Source organism: Pinus tabuliformis, chromosome 4_1 (assembly GCF_031772625.1).
Source record: "Pinus tabuliformis cultivar Carrire ecotype Pingquan chromosome 4_1, CPIR1, whole genome shotgun sequence".
Taxonomy (NCBI): domain Eukaryota; kingdom Viridiplantae; phylum Streptophyta; class Pinopsida; order Pinales; family Pinaceae; genus Pinus; species Pinus tabuliformis.
In genome coordinates, this window is record NC_142303.1 from 246284996 (window position 1) to 246304775 (window position 19780).

The 19780-nt window shown below is 39.6% G+C and overlaps 1 protein-coding gene across 1 annotated transcript in view; it reads right to left on the bottom strand.

Moving 5' to 3' along the window:
* Window positions 1-19780, bottom strand: part of LOC149175196 (uncharacterized) — a 101188-nt gene that overhangs the window by 24322 nt on the left and 57086 nt on the right. Inside the window, exons 4-5 of the mRNA XM_089419541.1 lie at window positions 3928-4024; window positions 3450-3840 (exon numbers count right to left, since the gene is read on the bottom strand). Of these exons, the coding sequence (XP_089275667.1) occupies window positions 3450-3840; window positions 3928-4024 (488 nt within the window). The remainder of the gene's footprint in view (window positions 1-3449; window positions 3841-3927; window positions 4025-19780) is intronic.

A 19780-nucleotide genomic window follows, 5' to 3' on the forward strand; every position in this document is an offset into this window, starting at 1 on the left:
AAAGACCACCAAGCCTGCAGGCACAGTAATTCAACCAAGGAGAAGTGAGATTCTCCCAAACCAAAGACCTCCTTCAACTGATTTGATGTCAATGAAAGAGAAAGGACTTTGTGAAGATGAATCCCACCAAGTTGGTCCCAAGGCTCCAAGATACTAGATACAAATCTCCACAAATGTGATGAAAATCATGAAGTGGAACCTCTCACACACACATTAGGTAGATAACAAAAAAGCCTTTTTGCAAGATATTCCTCAGAACTCAGACCTCGTATGATCATCTCAGATTGTGGTTTGCCCCACTTAACAATCCTACCATAGCACAGCAAAAGCATAAACATCACGTTGCCCAATACTTATGAGATTCTAGAGTTTTCTTGTGTTGTGAAGATGAATCCCACCAAGTTGGTCCAAGCAAGGTTACTAGGGAGTGGAAGCGGAAGCGACATTTTTAGAAGTTCCCAATTTGGGAGCAATTCGAGGAACGAGTTTTTATATAATATATATATTTTTATATTTTTTATATTTTGATGCATATATGTCAACAAAAGCATGTTGAATGATGAATTAGATATAAAAAGCATAAAAAACATAGATTGAACCATACAACAACAATCATCTAGAAGTTATAGTATTCATCGACCACTTCCACAAGTTAGTAACATAGTAACATATGACCTTGTCCTGAGGATGAACCACATTAGTTGGTTCGAAACGTCGACCAAATCCTATCAATGTGATTAATCCGGAAGACTTATATCTACATTATGGATCACAAAAGTCTTAGATCTAACATATTGAGTCTCATGATTCATCAACCTTAAAGTTTCAAGCTTTCAAAATTCGATATATAACATTTATCATCATTGATCACCAAAGTTGTACTTGTAAGGTAAGTGTAACCATTACAACAAATAATATCTAACATGAAATGAAATGTTATAAAATGAAATGAAATGAAACAACTTTCAACTTTCATGAAGCATCATATTCATAATTCATTACCAATGAGTTATAATTGCCAACTTCAAACTTCAAACTAAAATTGTCATATATTGTTTACAAAAAATATCATCATAAATATGAAAGAGTCAACAGTTATAAAAACTACTAGAAACTAGAAAAGACGAGTAAATCTATTATCTATTGCTAATGCTTCGGCCTCTTGCCGCAGCAAGAAATATCTAAATTTTTAGTCTTGTTGGAAAATCGAAATCTTTGTCATTAATATCACCCTCTAAGCATTAATATCCACAGATATCTTTGTCATTACCTCTGGATCTGTATAGGGATCTTTGTCATTAACATAAGATAGAAAAACATAGTATGTCAAGTCAAGATTTTGTTCGAGTGAAGAGTACATTTTTAGTAGGGTCATGATAAAGGAGTTCGACAACCAATGTCACTAACATCAAGGTAGATAGAGGGATTGGTGCTCTTGATTAAATACGAGTTCCATACCCTAATACATGACAAAATACAATGGAAACGTTGCAATCCCCCCAATCCTGAAATCCTAAAAAATTGATAAGTTTGTTGGATTTTGAATGAAATCTAAAATTCTACTTTCTCCATATGAAATCCAATGAGGTCAGAACTACTCTCAAACATCCGGAGTCATTTCATGGTAATGTTAAAAATTTAAGTAAAAGGATGAAAATGAAGATTAAGGAGAATGTCACTTTTACTCTAAGAATTTAACATTAATATCAATACTAAGGCCACAGGCTTGATCATGTGTCACTTCTACTTTAAGAATTTAACATTAATATCAATACTAGGGCCATAGGCTTGATGATTAGGCTACCACACTCAAAAATTATTTGTTTCTTTGAAAAGAAATTGCATTTGAAATGTTACTGCAAAAAAAGAAAAATTGCAAAAAAGACTAGGGAGCTCCCCTAATCGCTCCATAAAAACCAAGGCGCGTTTTTTTAATTAAGCGCGCTCCCGAGTAGCTCCTGAGCGGGCCGCGAATTGGGAGCGGGTTCATGGTGGGGGGGTGGGGGGAGCTCCCTTGCAACCCTGGGTCCAAGGCTCCAAGATACTAGATACAAATCTCCACAAATGTGATGAAAATCATCAAGTGGAATCTCTCACACACACACACATGAGGTTGATAACAAAAAGCATTTTTGCAAGAGATGCCTGAAAACCCAGACCTCGTATGATCATCTCAGATTGTGGTCTGCCTCACTTGACAATCCTACCGTACCACAGCAAAAGCATAAACATCACTTTGCCCAGTCCTTATGAGATTCTAGAGTTTAAAAGGTGTAGCACACCCAAAATGATCAAGTACACCAAAGACCATACCATAATGATATAGCATGCTTCAAGACATCATTAAATATGCAACCATGGATGATCAACGAGGCAAGCACATGTGAAAAGACCACCACGCCTGCAGGCACAATAATGCAACCAAGGAGAAGTGAGACTCTCCCAAACCAAAGACCTCCATCAACTAATTTGATGTCAATGAAGAGAAAGGACTTTGTGAAAATGAATCCCACCAAGCTGGTCCAAGGCTAAAAGATACTAGATACAAATCTCCACAAATGTGATGAAAATCATGAAGTGGAACCTCTCACACACACACACATTAGGTAGATAACAAAAAACCCTTTTTGCAAGAGATTCCTGAGAACTCAGACCTCGTATGATCATCTCAGATTGTGGTCTGCCTCACTTGACAATCCTACCATAGCACAGCAAAGACATAAACATCACTTTGCCCAGTCCTTATGAGATTCTAGAGTTTTCTTGTGTGTTGTGTAATAATAAAAGTCTTCCCAAAAGCTGGCTGCATGGTTGCTTGGGGCTCGGGAGACTACAAGATCCTTTCCTACATTATTGCGTGTTTGTCAGTTGGATCACAGATGGCACTTTGCATTCTGCACATGTTTCCAGGAGGAAACCATACTACAAACCCTGTCAGTAGCTTCTTCAGGGGAGAAGTGGGTTGAATTGTCCCAGCCAAATGTGGATGTTGATAAGTCTTTAGTCCAGAAGTGAACTGGGTAGCATTACAGTAACTCCCCATTTGTCATTTACTTGTATCAATGTACTCAGAAAACCCAACATCTTTTGGATTGAGAAACTGTGATCCTTGCTTCAACGTTCAATCTCTATCCTTCTCTCCAGCAAAGCTCATGACAATATTAAAAATGAATACATATATAAGGTTTCAATTTTCAAGTGATATGCTAATCTTACAGCATCAAGAATTATAGTTATATCAATATGTATGTATAGGGATTTATGTATATCAAATGATACCATATCATGGGAATTAATTATTTGCCACATGGTCATACTACAACACTGGTATAAAAACTCAAGTTTGTTTCTGAAATATAGTTTTTAAAGAAAAATAGACAAAAGCAATCTGAACATACAAATGAAGATCAGAAAATCGATTTGGAGATTTTATTGAATTGAGACTATACCATAAACTTTTGCACATTGCCAGTTGATATTATTTTTGAAGCAGTGCCTCACCAACACTTCTACAGCTGCACAATGACCTCTTAAAGCTGCAATATATAAAGGATTCTCCCCAGCCCTATTACCAGCCAGGACATCTGCTCCAGCTTGGAGTAGTAATTCACATATATTTGCATAACCACATTCAGCAGCTACAAACAAAGCAGTAGCTCCTCCTGAATCTTTCATTCCCTTTGCCTCAGCACCAAGCGCTAAAAGACATTGAACAGTCTGAGCACATCCAGATGCTGCAGCAACATGAAGAGGGGTTCTTCTTCTCGTGTCTGAACAATTTGCAGCTGCATAGACCGCAAACACCATATCTTCCTTGCAAACTTTTGACTTTCTCTTCTCCTGAAGAATTAATACACAAATGTAACTCCTATTAGAACTGCAATTCTCTCTAATACTGGCATTGATATTCTGAAGTTTGGGATATACCTGAAAACACTTGGAACCACCCAAATATAAAATGGCAGACATGACGGATGACTCCTCACGAAAATCCCAGACTTCAATATCTTTCTTTATTTCTTCCCTGCAATTGCAGATTAAGTTTTATAAGGGGACATACAACCACGCTATGGCAAAACAACAATCATGCCTAGAAACAAAAATATTCAAATAGTGCCACCAACACTGAACTGTCCAAACATGATCATTCAATTATTTGTAGGCATAATGATAAAACAGAAACACTTCTGTTGTAAAAAACACGTTCTGTATTAACCGAAGCTGCCTGCAACCATACCACAACATTAAGCATACTCATTCAATCCACAATGACAGAGAGAACTAAAGTTTCTCAAATTCAAGAAATAATAGGATCTAAACAATCAAAAAACTTTTGTCATCCTATGTTCGCCAAGCATCAGAGAGTTGAAATATATACACACACGTCATGGTGAATCAGTAACTCATTGGAGTAATCTGGGTGACTCATTGGAGTAATCTGGGTGAGGCCCAAGATCAAACCTAATGGCTGCCACTATAACACCAAGAGTATATCCAACAGCCTGTAAGCCAGATATACCAGAAACTTATGACTTAGCAAGAACTGAGATTCCACAAGGGTGGAGGAGCCTACTCCTTGAGCCTTATCACAACAGGGCAAAGATGTCCCCCCATGGGATTTGAAACTGTGTGGGTGGGATAGCATCCCATTGTGCCAACCACCTAAAGAATACATGATGGAATGAAAGACAAAATACTAAATCTAAATGTTTATGTTAGAAGAGGGCATCTCATAAAGAATGTGTGGACATGGGCCTTTATCTTGAAAGTTTACAGCATACAGTCATAAAGGACTAGTTGGAAACAGCACTGAGATTTGGAAACTACTTTAATAACATGCACGCTGAAATATCTCAACGGCATTTAATACCTATGACAGGAAAAGTGGCAACTACGCAGCATTAAGCATTGTAGATCCTTATAACAGCATCCCAAATTACTCTGCTACTTTAATAACATGCACGCTGAAATATCTCAACGGCATTTAATACCTATGACAGGAAAAGTGGCAACTACGCAGCATTAAGCATTGTAGATCCTTGTAACAGCATCCTTACTCTGCAAAAGATCGTAGTGGTGTTCAAGTAATGTAATGTTGAGATTTGAAAAACTAAAAGGAAAAAGCAGAGAAGGAAGATACAATTAAAGTAAAGGGCAGAAGATTTATAAGGAAAATATTATAACATAAATTTAAATGCTTATCTTCATCCATAAGGGCATAAATGAATCTCTGCACTTGGTTTTATGATTGCATTTGATATGCATTGCATAGTCAGTAAAAAGCTAGTCCTTTTTCACGCACTGATTTGAAGGCAGGTACAGAAGTAAGTGAAAATAATAACTTTGCACTGATTTAATAGGGAAGATTTGGAAGTCAAGATATAACCTCAAAACTGATTTTACGAGAAAGGTATGGAAGCAGGAAATCATAATATTGTAAGTACAAGTGTCCAATAGTTTACCTAGTTTAGAGTCTAGACAAGAAAGAGAGCTATCTATGCCAAATGCCATGATAGTGTTGTATATTTGATATATGGAATGATACACAATCGAAATCTGAAAATCTGAAAAAAAAAACACAAAATGATTACAGAAAGCCAGCCAGATTTACTTCAAAGGAAATTACAGCTGCCTTGTTTCAACCTCATCATAGGGTTTCAAAATACAATGTTCACCTTAACAATAGAAATGCAAGGTTCCTCATCTGCAATCCTGCAGTTATCGTTATCGGGATATTATCGGCGAGGGAAAAATATCGGGAAAAATCGTAAAAATCAGGAAGAAATCGTAAAATACAAAAATATTTATTTTTTTCAATTTTTTTAATATCTAAAGCATCTACAACATAAAATAAATACATTGACACATAAATATGATAAAATAACTAATATATAAAATGTGTAATATCATTTCTAGTGCTACATCACACATAACAGTGAATCATGTCCTAATTAGTAAGTCTTGACTCCTGAGTCCCAACTCAGCCTCAAAATATCAACAAAAAATATAATAATGCATCTCATATCATGAGTCATAATGTCATATACAATGAAATGAACCAAATAACTAAAGTCTAATAACACTGATTTCCTCTGCCCCTCTTGCGAGAAAATGCAATGGCTTTCCCTTTACCTCTAGATGTAGATGCCGGTGGAGTTGGCAGTGGACTCTGTTGTGCTCTAGCAGCCGAAGAACTATGAGCTACAGGGGGTAGACCACGTCCAATGAAATGAACCAAATAACTGAAGTCTAATAACACTGATTTCCTCTGCCCCTCTTGCGAGAAAATGCAATAGCTTTCCCTTTACCTCTAGATGTAGATGCCGGTGGAGTTTGCAGTGGACTCTGTTGTGCTCTAGAAGCCGAAGAACTATGAGCTACAGGGGGTAGAACACATGCTCTACTGGTGACAGGGGTAGCCTGGGTAGGTTGTGTCACCTCCTCAAAAAAATTGGAGATATTTTTTATTTTTATTTTTACCAAAAGATATTTTCCCAAAAAATCGCGATTTTTTCAAGTTATCGCGATTTTTTGAAAAAAGATTACAAAAAAAAGCATAAAAATCGGGAGATAATATCGCCAAACTCAAAAAATCGAGATTTGCCAATAATATCGCGATTTTCGCAACATTGCTCATCTGTTATTACCATCTACCCAAAATCATTTACATTTCATACAAAAGAGCAAATGCCTATGCAGAGGAGTTAAGATTACCAAAAATAGCAGAACCCCAAAATTATTTTTCTACAATATGGAACTTAGGAGGGAAACTGAAAAATCTGGGAGCATTGACTACAGATTCTAGTTGGGCCCATAAAAAAAAGGCAGATGCTCTAGGAACCTAGTTGAAAAAGTAGGAGGGTTAATTTTCACATTTGGTACAGGAAATATTAAGAATGACGACCACAAGACATCTAAATTGACAAAATAAGAATGGCTAATTTTTCATAAATGCCCATCTCACCATCTTGATGTTTGATACAAGATATATTGTATACTAAATCAATGTTATGAAAATCATGAACAAAAACAAGTGATCAAGATATTTACCCCTGTTAATGTTTGTAGCTCAGACAGGTACTTCGACACAACTTTTGTATCAAACATGCGGGAAGTCATCCAAAGTCATTTTACCCTTGTAATTCACTTATTAAAGTTAATTATTGAATTGAAGAATCTTTTAATTTTCTGCTGTTAGTTAAAGTATAATAAAGTGTAATTTAATTACATTAGTGATTTAGATGTAATCTCCACCGTCAATTGGGATTTAATCTCAATGGGAGATTAGATTTGTGGAGATTTAGGAAGGGCAAAGTAAAGGAGGAGACACAAATGTTGATTTGGGGTAGCATCGGATGTGCTCTAGCCGTGAAAATTGGTGGAGAGGCTAAAGCACATGAGATCTCCAAGACCTAGAAATGGTTTGGACAGATTGTACCCGGTCTGGAAGATATTAAAATAATTAATATTTTCAATGGAGTTACTAAATTTAAACTTAGAAAAAATAAAATATTAATGGATATTAATATAAAACTGGGTTAGAAGGTTCCAAAAGTCGGGGATCAAGCCAAATCTAATGTTAGCCATTGATTAAAGATTTAATCTCGATCGTTGAAGGACCAACAAGAAAAGTATAAGAAGAGGCTTGAGGGTCAGTTGGAGAACACATCAGAGTGATCAGTCATTCTTTTTGCTAGAGCAGGGTTGCTAAGCAAAAGTGAATCAGTGATCAGTAGCGAGGGTCAGTGAGTACTGGACAGAGATTTAATCTCGATCGTTGAAGGACCAACGAGGAAAGTATAAGAAGAGGCTTGAGGGTCAGTTGGAGAACACATCAGAGTGATCAATCATTCTTTTTGCTAGAGCAGGGTTGCTAAGCAAAAGTGAATCAGTGATCAGCAGCGAGGAGCAGTGAGTACTAGACAGAGAAGCAGAAACAGTACTGAGAGACTAGCGCAAAAGCAAAGAGAGAAAGAGCAGCAGCCAGTTCAGGCCACGCAAAGCCCAGCAAAGATAGTGCAGAGGCCAGAGGGACTGCGTTATCCACACAGAGGCTGCTGGAGTGACGCAGAGGATCCCAGAGGTTGTGCAGTGCCTCAGAGGGCTAACGCAAAGGGTACTGGTGCTGACGCATGTCAGCAGGAGGCTGACGCAAAGGCCAGAAGGGCCAACACTGAGCTTCAGAGTCGCCAGAGAGGGTTTCGTGGGACAGGTTTTCTAAATACCTATTTCCAAATATAGAAGTATTGCTGCCGTGTATTTTTCTCTATCGGGTGAGCCAGTTAGGCACCTAGTTGTACTCAAGGAAATACTGCATAATAATATACCCTCAGAATAGATGCATCGGTTTTCCCCATTGGGTTTTTTCGGGGACATTTGTCCAAAAATAACGGTATCACTTGTGTGTTTGTTTTCTTTCAGTTGATGATCTGTAGATGTTGAGACTGTATTATGTTTATTTCGTTATTTATATGTTTTAACTAAATTGTTCGAATTTAAACAAGTAGAAGAAATAAACCAGCAGAATACAGATTAATTTTCTAACAGATAGACTTAGAAAATTCAACATGGTATTAAAGCATGGTTGCAGATCACAGGAGAGCTAAAGGCATCAGTTGAGCAGAGCATTTGCAGCAGAATCAACTGTCCCGAGTGACTGTAGTTGATCCTTGCAGAAGCAATAGAGAAAGTGTTGACGCAAAGGGACTGCATCATCAGTCTGGGCAAGAGAGATGCCAGCGCAGAGGCCGAGGAGGGCAGATAGAAGCTCACGCAAAGGCCAGGAGGGCTGACACAGTTGGTTGAGGGAGTTGTTTTGCCGTTGTCGGGATTGCGCAGAGCCAAGAGGCTCAATCCTTTAGTTGTTGGGGCAAAGGAAGCTGTAAGCAGTTTGCAGGAGCAAAGTTGGTGGCGTACTGTGGTTAGAACAGTACCTAACAGGGCAAGACCAAGGTAGAGGAAGTTGTTGCCGAGGCGGATTTCTAGCCAAGAAATCTGGATCAGTGTTGCAGTTGCACAGACGATTGGAGGGGCATCTTGACGGTTGGCAAAAGGATTTCCAGGAGAGAAATCGGGACTCGGAGGGAGTCCATAAGAGAACTTCCAGACGGGAAGTAGAGAGACTCAGCAGGAGTCGAACAGAGAACTTCCAGACGGGAAGTAGAGAGACTTAGCAGGAGTCGAACAGAGAACTTCCAAACGGGAAGTAGAGAGACTCAGCAGGAGTCGAATCGAGAACTTCCAGACGAGAAGTAGAGAGACTCAGCAGGGGTCGAACCAAGAACTTCCAGACGGGAAGTAGAGAGACTCAACAGGGTCGACAGAGAAGAGCAGCGAGATGGCCGTGAATGGGCTAAGAGAACAAGACAGGCTGGACAAAGCGTCCAACTTTGTGGTCTGGAAGGCCAGGATCTTGTCTATTATAGACAGACATCGTACCGAGGACTTTGCCTTGAGAGTGATGGCTATCCCAGGTTACTCGGTAGCTAATGAGAGGTACAAGGAGGCAATGGCCAAGGGAAAGTGTATCATCCTTGATGGGGTCAAGGATCATGTGGTCCCACATGTTGCCAAGAAGGAAACGACAAAGGAGATGTGGGACACATTGAAGACATTGTACCAGCATACTTCCGTGCAGAGGAAGATGCTCCTGGAAAATCAGCTAAAGTCATACCAAATGCAGAAGGGAGAGCAAATAGATCTCTTCCTCGGTCGGTTGAAGGAGATCTATGACCAACTGACTTACATAGGGGCTATGTCGGATCAAGAGTTGATGGTGAAGATCGCACTTAACGCAGTCTCTGAGGAGTGGGAGACATTTGTCCAGAGCATAGGCAAGGCAAGTCTTCCAGATTGGGAAGAACTGTGGGAGACTCTTCGTCAAGAAGAGATCAGACGGCTGACCAAGACGGGGAGTAGCAGCAAAGGAGTCAGGATCAAGAAGGAAGAAGAAGAGGATGCAACTGTGGCATTTGCAGGAAAGCAGGAGAAGAGGAAGGAAAAGGACCTCTCCAAGGTCAAGTGCTTCCACTGTGGGGAACTGAGTCATTATACAAACCAGTGTCCGAGGAAGAAAAGTAAGAGAGAGGGTTCTAACTCTAAGGCAGCGCCAGTGAAGGCGGAGAAAGAAGTCGAGGAGGATGACGATTGTGCCATGAGTGCTTATGTGCCACTTGAGAAGAAGTGGGGAGACATCGAGTTGTAGTCAGGAGGACTACAGGCGGCGAGGGTCAAGATCATTGAGGTACCCAACCTCTTGGATTATACCTTGCTACGGGAGACCCGAAGAGGAGTAGAAGGACTCGCGGATATCGGTAGAGATGGATGCGGATGAAGCGACGGAGAGTGCTACAATGCAGGAGTCCCCAGGCAACGCGAGGCTAGTAGGCTACAACAATGCGAGAGGCACGAGAGTGTTGCAATGTTGCAGGATGGCACAAAGAGGCTTGCAACGGTGCGAGATACAAGGAGTTGTTGCAGCAGCGCAAAGGTCAATAGAGGGAGCACTTGTTAGCGACTGAAAGAGCTTCAACATCAGGAGTGTTTCTAGGCTAACAGGGAACATCAGGAGTGTTTCTAGGCTAACAGAGATGTTAGAAGTTGGGTGGATCAGTTACTTCTAAGTAACTGAATTGCAATGCAGTAGCACGATGCAACATGATGAGAGGGGGATGCAGTGCAAATGGACTGTTGGGAGGATGGACCAGCAGCAGCACAGATGCAGAGGGAGCTATCATACGGATGCAACAGTGGCAGTGGCAGGGCCATGGGCAGCAATACAGGATGCAGCAGTGCAGAGGATGTTGGGCAGGGAGGCCTAGCATCAGCACAGGTACCAGTGTCAGATGATCAGAGTGATGCACAGTGAGGAGTATTACTAGAGCACAGTCCTCGCTAAGAGGGAGTGTTGATTTGGGGTAGCATCGGATGTGCTCTAGCCATGAAAATTGGTGGAGAGGCTAAAGCACATGAGATCTCCAAGACCTAAAAATGGTTTCGACAGATTGTACCCGGCTTGAAAGATATTAAAATAATTAATATTTTTAATGGAGTTACTAAGTCTAAACTTAGGAAAAATAAAATATTAATGGGTATTAATATAAAACTGGGTTAGAAGGTTCCAAAAATCAGGGATCAAGCCAAATCTAATCTTAGTCGTTGATTAAAGATTTAATCTTGATCATTGAAGGACCAACGAGAAAAGTATAAGAAGAGGCTTGAGGGTCAGTTGGAGAACACAGTAGAGTGATTAGTCATTCTTTTTGCTAGAGCGGGGTTGCTAAGCAAAAGTGAATCAATGATCAACAGCAAGGGGCAGTGAATACTGGATAGAGAGGCAGATACAATATTGAGAGACCAGCGCAGAAGCAGAGAGAGTGAGAGCAGCCGCCAGTTCAGGCCACGCAGAGACCAGCAGAGACATTGTAGAGGCCAGAGGGGCTGTGTCATCCACGCAGAGGATCCCAGAGGCTGCGCAGTGCCTTAGAGGACTGACACAGAGGGTCCTAGGGCTGATGCAGAGGCCAGAAGGGCCAACGCTAAGCTTTAGAGTCGTCGGAGAGGGTTTTGTGGGACAAGATTTCTAAATACCTGTTTCCGAATATTGAAGTATTGTTGCTGTGTATTTTTCTCCGTCGGGTGACCCAGTTAGACCCCCAGTTGTACTCGAGGAAATATTGCATAATAATATACCCTCAGAATAGCTACACCAGTTTTCTGGTATTGGGTTTTTTCAGGGACATTTGTCCAAAATAACGGTGTCACTTGTGTGTTTATTTCGTTATTTATATGTTTTAAATAACTTGTTCGAATTTAAACAAGTAGAAGAAATTAAACCAGCAGAATATAGATTAATTTTCTAACGGATATACTTAGAAAATTCAACAACAGAGAAGTCATTGTGATAGTTACCCAGTTGCACAAAGTTCAAACAGACAGTGAGTTTAGTCACTGTGCAAAGCAAGGAGAGAAGGAAAGTACCAGCAAGAGAATCGATCTCATCCAATCAGTGGAGGCAATACGTACTACGCACCAGCAGGAGGAGGCCGTATGATTGGACACAGTGGTTGGCAGAAAGGGGTTTGATTCAGCCAACACTTTGGCCAGCAGATCAGCCATACAATTTTTCGGAGAAGGCCATAGAGATCAGGGCATACAATAGCCAGGTTTTTCTGTGGGTTAAACTTTCTGAGTGGGTGAATTTTCCTAATGTGGGAAGCCCTTGTAAGTTTGAAAGTGTTAATGAAAAACTGGTTTTGAAGGGGCAGAAAATTTGCTGTGGGTTTGGAAATTATTTTGTTGCTTCCGTTGTTTATTCTCCAGTTAAATTTCCAGGCAGTATAATTATTCTATGATCTGAAATTTCTGTTTTAAATTTCAAAAAGTAATTTTGCTGAAGAATCATAAGGAAGCAATCTACAAAGTACATGCAATGGAGTCTCATGTGTGCAGGGTTAAGAAAGCTTTGTACAGACTCAAACAGGCACCGAGAGCATGGTATTCCAGGATTGATGGATATTTGCCGAGCATGGGTTTCACCAAAAGTAAAAAAGATCCTAAGTTATACTACATATTTGTTGGGACTGATCTACTAATTTTGGAGTTGTATGTAGATGGTTTGTTTTTTACAGGTGCAGAGAAGCTCATTATAGGGTGCAAAACAGATTTGGCAAAAAGTTCAAAATGAATAACATGGGTTTGATGTGCTACTTATTTGAGTTAGAAGTTTGGTAGAGGCTAGTAACAATCTTCCTTGGACAGGGGAAGTATACAGTAGCGATCTTAAAGAGATATGGGATGGAGGACTGCAAGCTTATGGCTATACCTATGATCACTAATTTGAAAAAGGTGGCAACTTCATAGCAGAGTTGGTTGATCCTACGCTGTACAAGCAGTTGATAGGATCCTTGATGTATTTGGTCAACACTAGGCCAAATATATGTCCTATAAACCAGGGTTGCGGGGGAGCCCCCCCCCCCCGGAAATCCACTCCCGGAGCGCACTCTCGAAATTCGCTCCAGCAACGCTCTCTGTTTTTTAGGGAGCGAATGAAGGAGTGGTCGAGAGCATTCGCTCCATGACCGCTGCCTTTCGCTCCCACCGGTGGAAAAGGCACGCGATTGACAGGCAAGGAAGTGGAGGGAAAAATAAGTTAAAAGGCCCTCCTCCCCTCCCATTATTCACCATTTGCATAGTGAGAGAGCAAGAGAGGGCTTTTGGAATTGGAGCTTGAGTTGAGGAGGGAGATTGAGAGAAAGATTGAGAGGATTGCCTGGGAGCTTGACGAGTTTGCAAAGGAGACTGAAGCTTGGGATTGAAGGCCAAAGAGGTAGGATCTAGACTTTAATCTAGCATGTGTGTTTTTTATATATTCATTGCTAAATGAAAATGTTCTCTTCTCTCTTTCCCATTCCCATTCCTCCATTTTATTGGAGGCTCAAAACTTCAAACATCATGGCTATATGGCTTGGCATTCTCTTGTTGTTAGTTCTTTTTTTTGTTATTATGGTGTTGGAGAGTAGGAGGATTGATTATGATGAAGAGGATGAAGAAGTGGGTTTTAGTGGACTTGATGAAAACCCTAGAGAGGAGAACATTGGTGAGGAGGAAGAGGAGAGTGGAGATGATGAGGGCACAAAAACAAAACCAGACCAAACACCATTGTGGAAATATGTTTCTAGGCCTAAGGAGGGAAAGGAAGTGCAACCACTAAATTTACATGCCTCCATTGCAAACACACTTACACAGAGTCATACACACATACCAAAAGGCATCTTTGTGGGAAAAGGCCTTGGGATGGAGATAAACAAATAGGAATCAGAACTTGTTTAAGTGTGTCAGCACCATAAAGAGCCAAATACATAAGAGAAGAGGAGGAAGCCCAATACAGATCTAAAAGATCAAAGGGTGTCTTTGAACATGATAGCCCACAATCACATGCACAAAGAACTCCATTAGCATCCTCCCATGACAGTGGATATGGAGGCACAAGAACAAACATCCCTTTAAGGCATAGAAGTTAGAACCATATCAGATTTCCTTGACGAAAAGTGTAGGAAAGATGTGGATTCAAAAATTTACCACTTTCTCTATGCATGTGGGATACCATTCAATGTTCTTTGCTCACCTTATTGCAATGAAAGGGTTTATACCATTAAAGATTCCCCCAAAGGATACAAGAGCCCTGGGTATGACAAAACTAGAACCGTGGGACTTGATTGTGAAAAGGCAAAAATAACACATTCTTTGGGTAAAATGACAAATTCTTGGAATGACCATGGGGTATCCATTGTATCTGATGGATGGACAAATGTAAAAGGCAAGCCATTGATAAGTGTTCTTGTTTTGTCTATTAATGGTGCAATCTTCCTTTCAGCTTATGATTACTCAGAAAAGTTCAAGACCGCCATCAACATTGCAGAACCATTACTTCAAACAATTGAACGTATTGGGCCATACAATGCCATCCAAGTCATCACTGATAATGCTTCTAATTGTAAGGTGGAAGCAATTATTGAGGATAGATACCCCAACATATTTTGGTTTGGGAGTTTGGTTCACACAATGAACCTTTTGATGCATGATATTATTAAAAAAAACAACCTCAATACAAATGTATTGGTGATTTGTACAAGAGAGGCAAAAGAATGATAAAATTTATTACCAATCATAGTAATACCCAAGGGATTTTCCACAAGCACTCAAGTTTGGAGTTGTTGAAGACTGCGAAGACTAGATTTGCTAGCTATTACCTCACCTTCAGGTGCCTTTTGAAGGTAAGAGAGTCATTGGCTAGCATGGTATCAAGTCAACACTGACAAGTATTAAAGGATAGGGGGCTCCAACCGCAGTTGACATGCAAGGTTTTGAATAAGTGGAGGAGACCGCTCTTGATGGTCTGTTTTGGGAACGTGTGAGGGACATTTTGCAATTCACCAATCCCATTTATAGCATGATTTGTTTTGCAGATACAGATAAAATAATTATTGGGTAGGTGTATGAGCAAATATGTAGCATGTGGGGGCAAATAAAAGATATTGTTCATGTGAAAATTCTATCACTGCAGCAACTGATTTACTTTTCCTACTTATTTCATCATAAGTTATTCATGAAATTACTTCAACAAACATTAAAATAAATATTGTTGCAGATATCACACTGTAATACAGAAACAAACATATGCACACATTGCACAGTTATTTTGGACTAATGTCCCTAAAAAAACCCAATGTGGGAAAACCGATGCAACAAGGGAGGATTTTATTATTCAGCAATTTTCTAGTACAATAGGGTGCCAAACTGGCTTACCCACAGAGAGACAAATTTCCAGCACTTCTTCTGAAACCCTTGCGTCAGCCTGAAACCCTCTACGTCAGCCTACTCAAGCTCTGCATTAGCCTACTGAGGCTCTACGCAGCCTCTCTGGCCTTCTGTGTCACTTCTGCAGCCTCTACGTGGATGACGCAGGCCCTTCTGGCTCTGCGCAGTCTCTGCTGCCTCTGCGTGGCTTCCTCTGGATCTGCGTCTGCCTCTTCTGCCTCTGTGTTGATCCCCTGTTTCTCTGTTACATATTTGCTTCCTCCTAACTGCTCTCCAGACCACTGGTTCAATTTCTCAGCAAACCCCGCTGTAGAAATTGAACTGACTGGTCTCTCTCAGTTTGTTCTCCAAGTGACCCTCAAACCTCCTCTTATACTTTCCTCGTTGATAAATCAACGACCGAGATTAAGTCCCTAATCAATGGCTAAGATTAGATCTGGGTCGATCCATGCCTTTTGGACCATTCTAACACATATTCATATTAATACACATTAATATTTTATTTTCCTTAAGTTTAGACTTAGGGACTCTATTAAAAATATTAATTATTTTAATATCTCATGATCTGTTTAGAATCCGCCCAAACCCTTTCTGGGTATTGGAGATCTCATGTGACCCAACCTCTCCACCAAATTTCGTGGCTAGGACACATCCGATGCTACCCCAAATCAACAGTTCAGGAAAAAGATCCCAACTTGTATACAATGATTCACAATCGTGTGTGTGCACGGTGGAATAAACTTAATGTTCCACTAGATGCCTTGGCATATATCCTTATGCCAAAATACTACTCTCCATCTTGGTTGGGCCAACCTGCACTTGGGGGTGGGGTTAGGATCAAACTCCATACAGATCCAGAGGTATCTAAATGATATATGAAAGCATTAGACAAGTTGGTCCCTGATAAAGAGGAGTGTGCTAATCTGCGTCTTGAATTAGGTAGATACTTCAGTTGCACTAGTTCGTTTGGTTCTTTGCATGCAACGGAAGATAGAGACAAATTTGATGTTATCACATGGTGGGAAGCATATCGCGGCCAGGGACTTTTGCCAAAATTGGCAAAAAAGTGCTCTCACATGTTGTAAATATGTATTCTGCAGAGAGGTGTTAGAGCACCTATAACTTCATCCATAATGTGAGAAGAAACAAACTCAATGAAAATCGGGCAGAAAGCTTGGTTTATGTGCACCACAACTTGAGGTTGTTGAGTCATTATTGTGATCGGGCTTATGAGGAAACATCATTTAAAACTTAGGACAACAACCCAAAGGATGATAATTTGGAGTGTGACGCTATACATCTAGAATAATTGGAAGCAGAACTTTTGAAAGATGATATTGAAGCAATAGCATCCATACCACCCCCGCCATCCAGTAGCAGTGCTCAAGTTCCAACAATTGTTCCTTTGTTGTCGTCGCCTCCATCTACATCCCTCACGTGGAGGGCATGTGCCTTCTAGTTCTAGTTATGCGACTATGCGGGAGGAGACTCATAGAAGACCACCACGAGCTACTCAAAATTAGACATTTCTCATGGTAAGAGGCATAAGCATTAGCAATAGATAATAGATTTACTTGTCTTTTCTAGTTTCTGGTAGTTTTTATAACTGTTGACTCTTTCATATTTATTATGATATTTTTCGTAAACAATATATGACAATTTATGTTGAAGTTGACAATTATAACTCATTGGTAATGAATTATGAATATGATGCTTCGTGAAAGTTGAAAGTTGGAACATTTCATTTCATGTTAGATATTTTTTGTTATAGTTTGGTTGCTTGGTAATGGTAATGGTTACAAGTACAAGTTTAGTGATCAATGATGATAAATGTTATATATTGAACTTTGAAAGCTTGAAAATTTAAAATTGATGAATCATGAGACTCAATATGTTGTATGTTACTAACTTGTGGACGTGGTTGATGAAGATTATAACTTCTAGATGATTGGTGTAATATGGTTCAATCCATGTTTTTATGTTTTTTATATCTAATTCATCATTCTACATGCTTTTGTTGACATATATGCATCAAAATATATATTATATAAAAATTTGCTCCTGATTCACTCTCGAACCGAGAGATTTTGAAAATGTCACTCCCTGCACTCGCTCCCAAGTAACCTTGCTATAGACACCTTGAGTCAATTCACAGTGGAGTTGAGGCAGGAGTATGGGGTAGTGGCGAAGCATGTACTCAAGTATGTGAGGGGCACAATGGAGTATGGTCTGAGGTATCTTGGAGATGGTGAATTCAAATTGTAGGGATATACAAACTCAGATTGGGCAGGTAGTGCAACTGAGAAAAAGAGCACTTTAGGGTCTTACTTCAATTTGGGATCAGTGATAATATCCCAGTTCAAGAGGAAGATAACTTCTATGGCACTCAGTTCAACAAAGGCAGACTATAAGTTAACGAGTAGAGGGAGTTGTGAGGCCATTTAACTTCACAAGCTACTTGTAGGGTTGTTTGATCAAGAGTTGGATCCTATGGTGATATACTGTACTAATAAGAGTTATATCAAACTCTTTGAGAATCTATTGTTCCATGATAAGTCCAAACACGTAGAGATCAGATATATTGTAATTATCATAAGTGTATCAAACTCTTTGAGAACCTAGTGTTTCATGATAGGTCCAAGCATACAGAGATTAGGTATCACTTCATTCGAGATAGGATTCAAAAGGGAGCAGTTAAGCTCTAGTATATCTTTGTAGATCAACATGTTGCAGACATTCTTACCAAGCCCTTAGTCAAGGGGAAGTTTATGCTCTTTAAAGACAAACTTGGATTGGTGCAGAATACCTTCCTCACTAAGAAGGAGTGTTGATGTTTGTAGCTTGAACAAGAACTTCCACATAAGTTTTGTGTTGAACGTGCAAGAATCCATCTAAAGTCCTTTTATCCCTGTAACTAAGTTTAGTTGAAGTTAGTTGTTAAAGTGGAGAGACTTTTAAGTTTCTCGAGTTGATTAAAGACTAATAACGTGTAGTTTAGTTACATTAGTGATTTAGGTGTAATTTCCACCATTTATTAGGATTTAATTTCAACCATTGATCTCGATGAGAGATTAGATTTGTGAGACTTAGTCATCAATTGAAAATTATAAAGGAACAACAAGGTAGAAGATGTTGAAAATTGGCAACTGAGAGAGCAATTTCACCATTTGGGAAGCCCAACAAACCCTAAGGAGACCCCACTTGCCCTTGGAAAAATTAAATTTGCACATGGGAAAATATTATTTTGAAGTTGGCCCATGTCACATCAAAAAGTACAAGTCGGCCTAAAGGAGAAATTCGTCCACCTAGACCACATATAAATGCACTACACTTGGGATCACTTGGAGGCCTCACATCACACATTATTTCTTCTCTGGTTGGTATGATCTAATCTGAAATTGCAGAATCCGAGTTCACACGTGCGAAGGAGAGAGACGGCATTTTTGTGACAGAGTTGACATTTTTGTTTTGGCATCTTTGACTAGCGTTGACTTTGGGAGGATTGACTTGGTTTTTAGATCTGTTTTGGAAGGCCAAATTCAGAGAGAGAAAGATCAAACTTTTATGAACACTTTGACCACCATTGACCACAGATCTAAGGCTAGGGTTTCTGCAGGTCAAACTTTGATGTTGATCAAAATATGTGGGCAAAATTTTTGGATTGTTTTGACCAAGTTTGACCGAGCTAAAGAGGTTGCATTCTTTGACTGGTTAACCAAACCTTTTTAAGTTGATTTGACCATTGACCTAGATTGATTAGGGTTGCATTGACTACTGTTGACTTTGACTAAAAAATTACATAAATGGTATTTGACCAAATTTGACTATATCTCTCACATTTGATTGGTTGACTTGAAAGTCAAGGCTTTGACATTTGACTATTTGTTGGATGTACTTGGACTATGTATCTTTGTTGAACATTTGATGAACATCTAATAGAAGAAGATTCCAATTGGGTCTTCCCCCTTGTGGGGTTTTTACCTAGTCTTTGACTTAAATCTCTGTGTCTCATTTGATCTTGGTTGTCTTCTATTGTGCATATTGTTTACTGTTCTATCTACAATTGCTTACTGTTGTTGAGTGATTAAAATTAATTGAAAAAATGATTGCTACTGAAAGAAGAAATTGTCTAAGTGATTGTTACAACATAAAACGTTGAAAAATTAACAAAAAAGACACAGAGAAGTCATAGTTACCCAATTGCACAAAGAGTCAGTGAGTTCGCTCAGTGTGAAAGGCAAGGATAGAAGGACGGTAGCAGCAATAGAATTTGTTAGTTTTTGTAGCATCGGAGGTGTTCTACTCTCGAAACTTTGTGGAGAGGCTAAAACATAGGATTTCTCCATAACCCATAAATCATTTCTGGAAATTCCACCCATAAGTGTCTCAATTAGATTATTAGTCTATTTTTAAATATTTCCTAAGACTAAACTTAGGGAAAGGGCTTAATTAATTAGTGTTA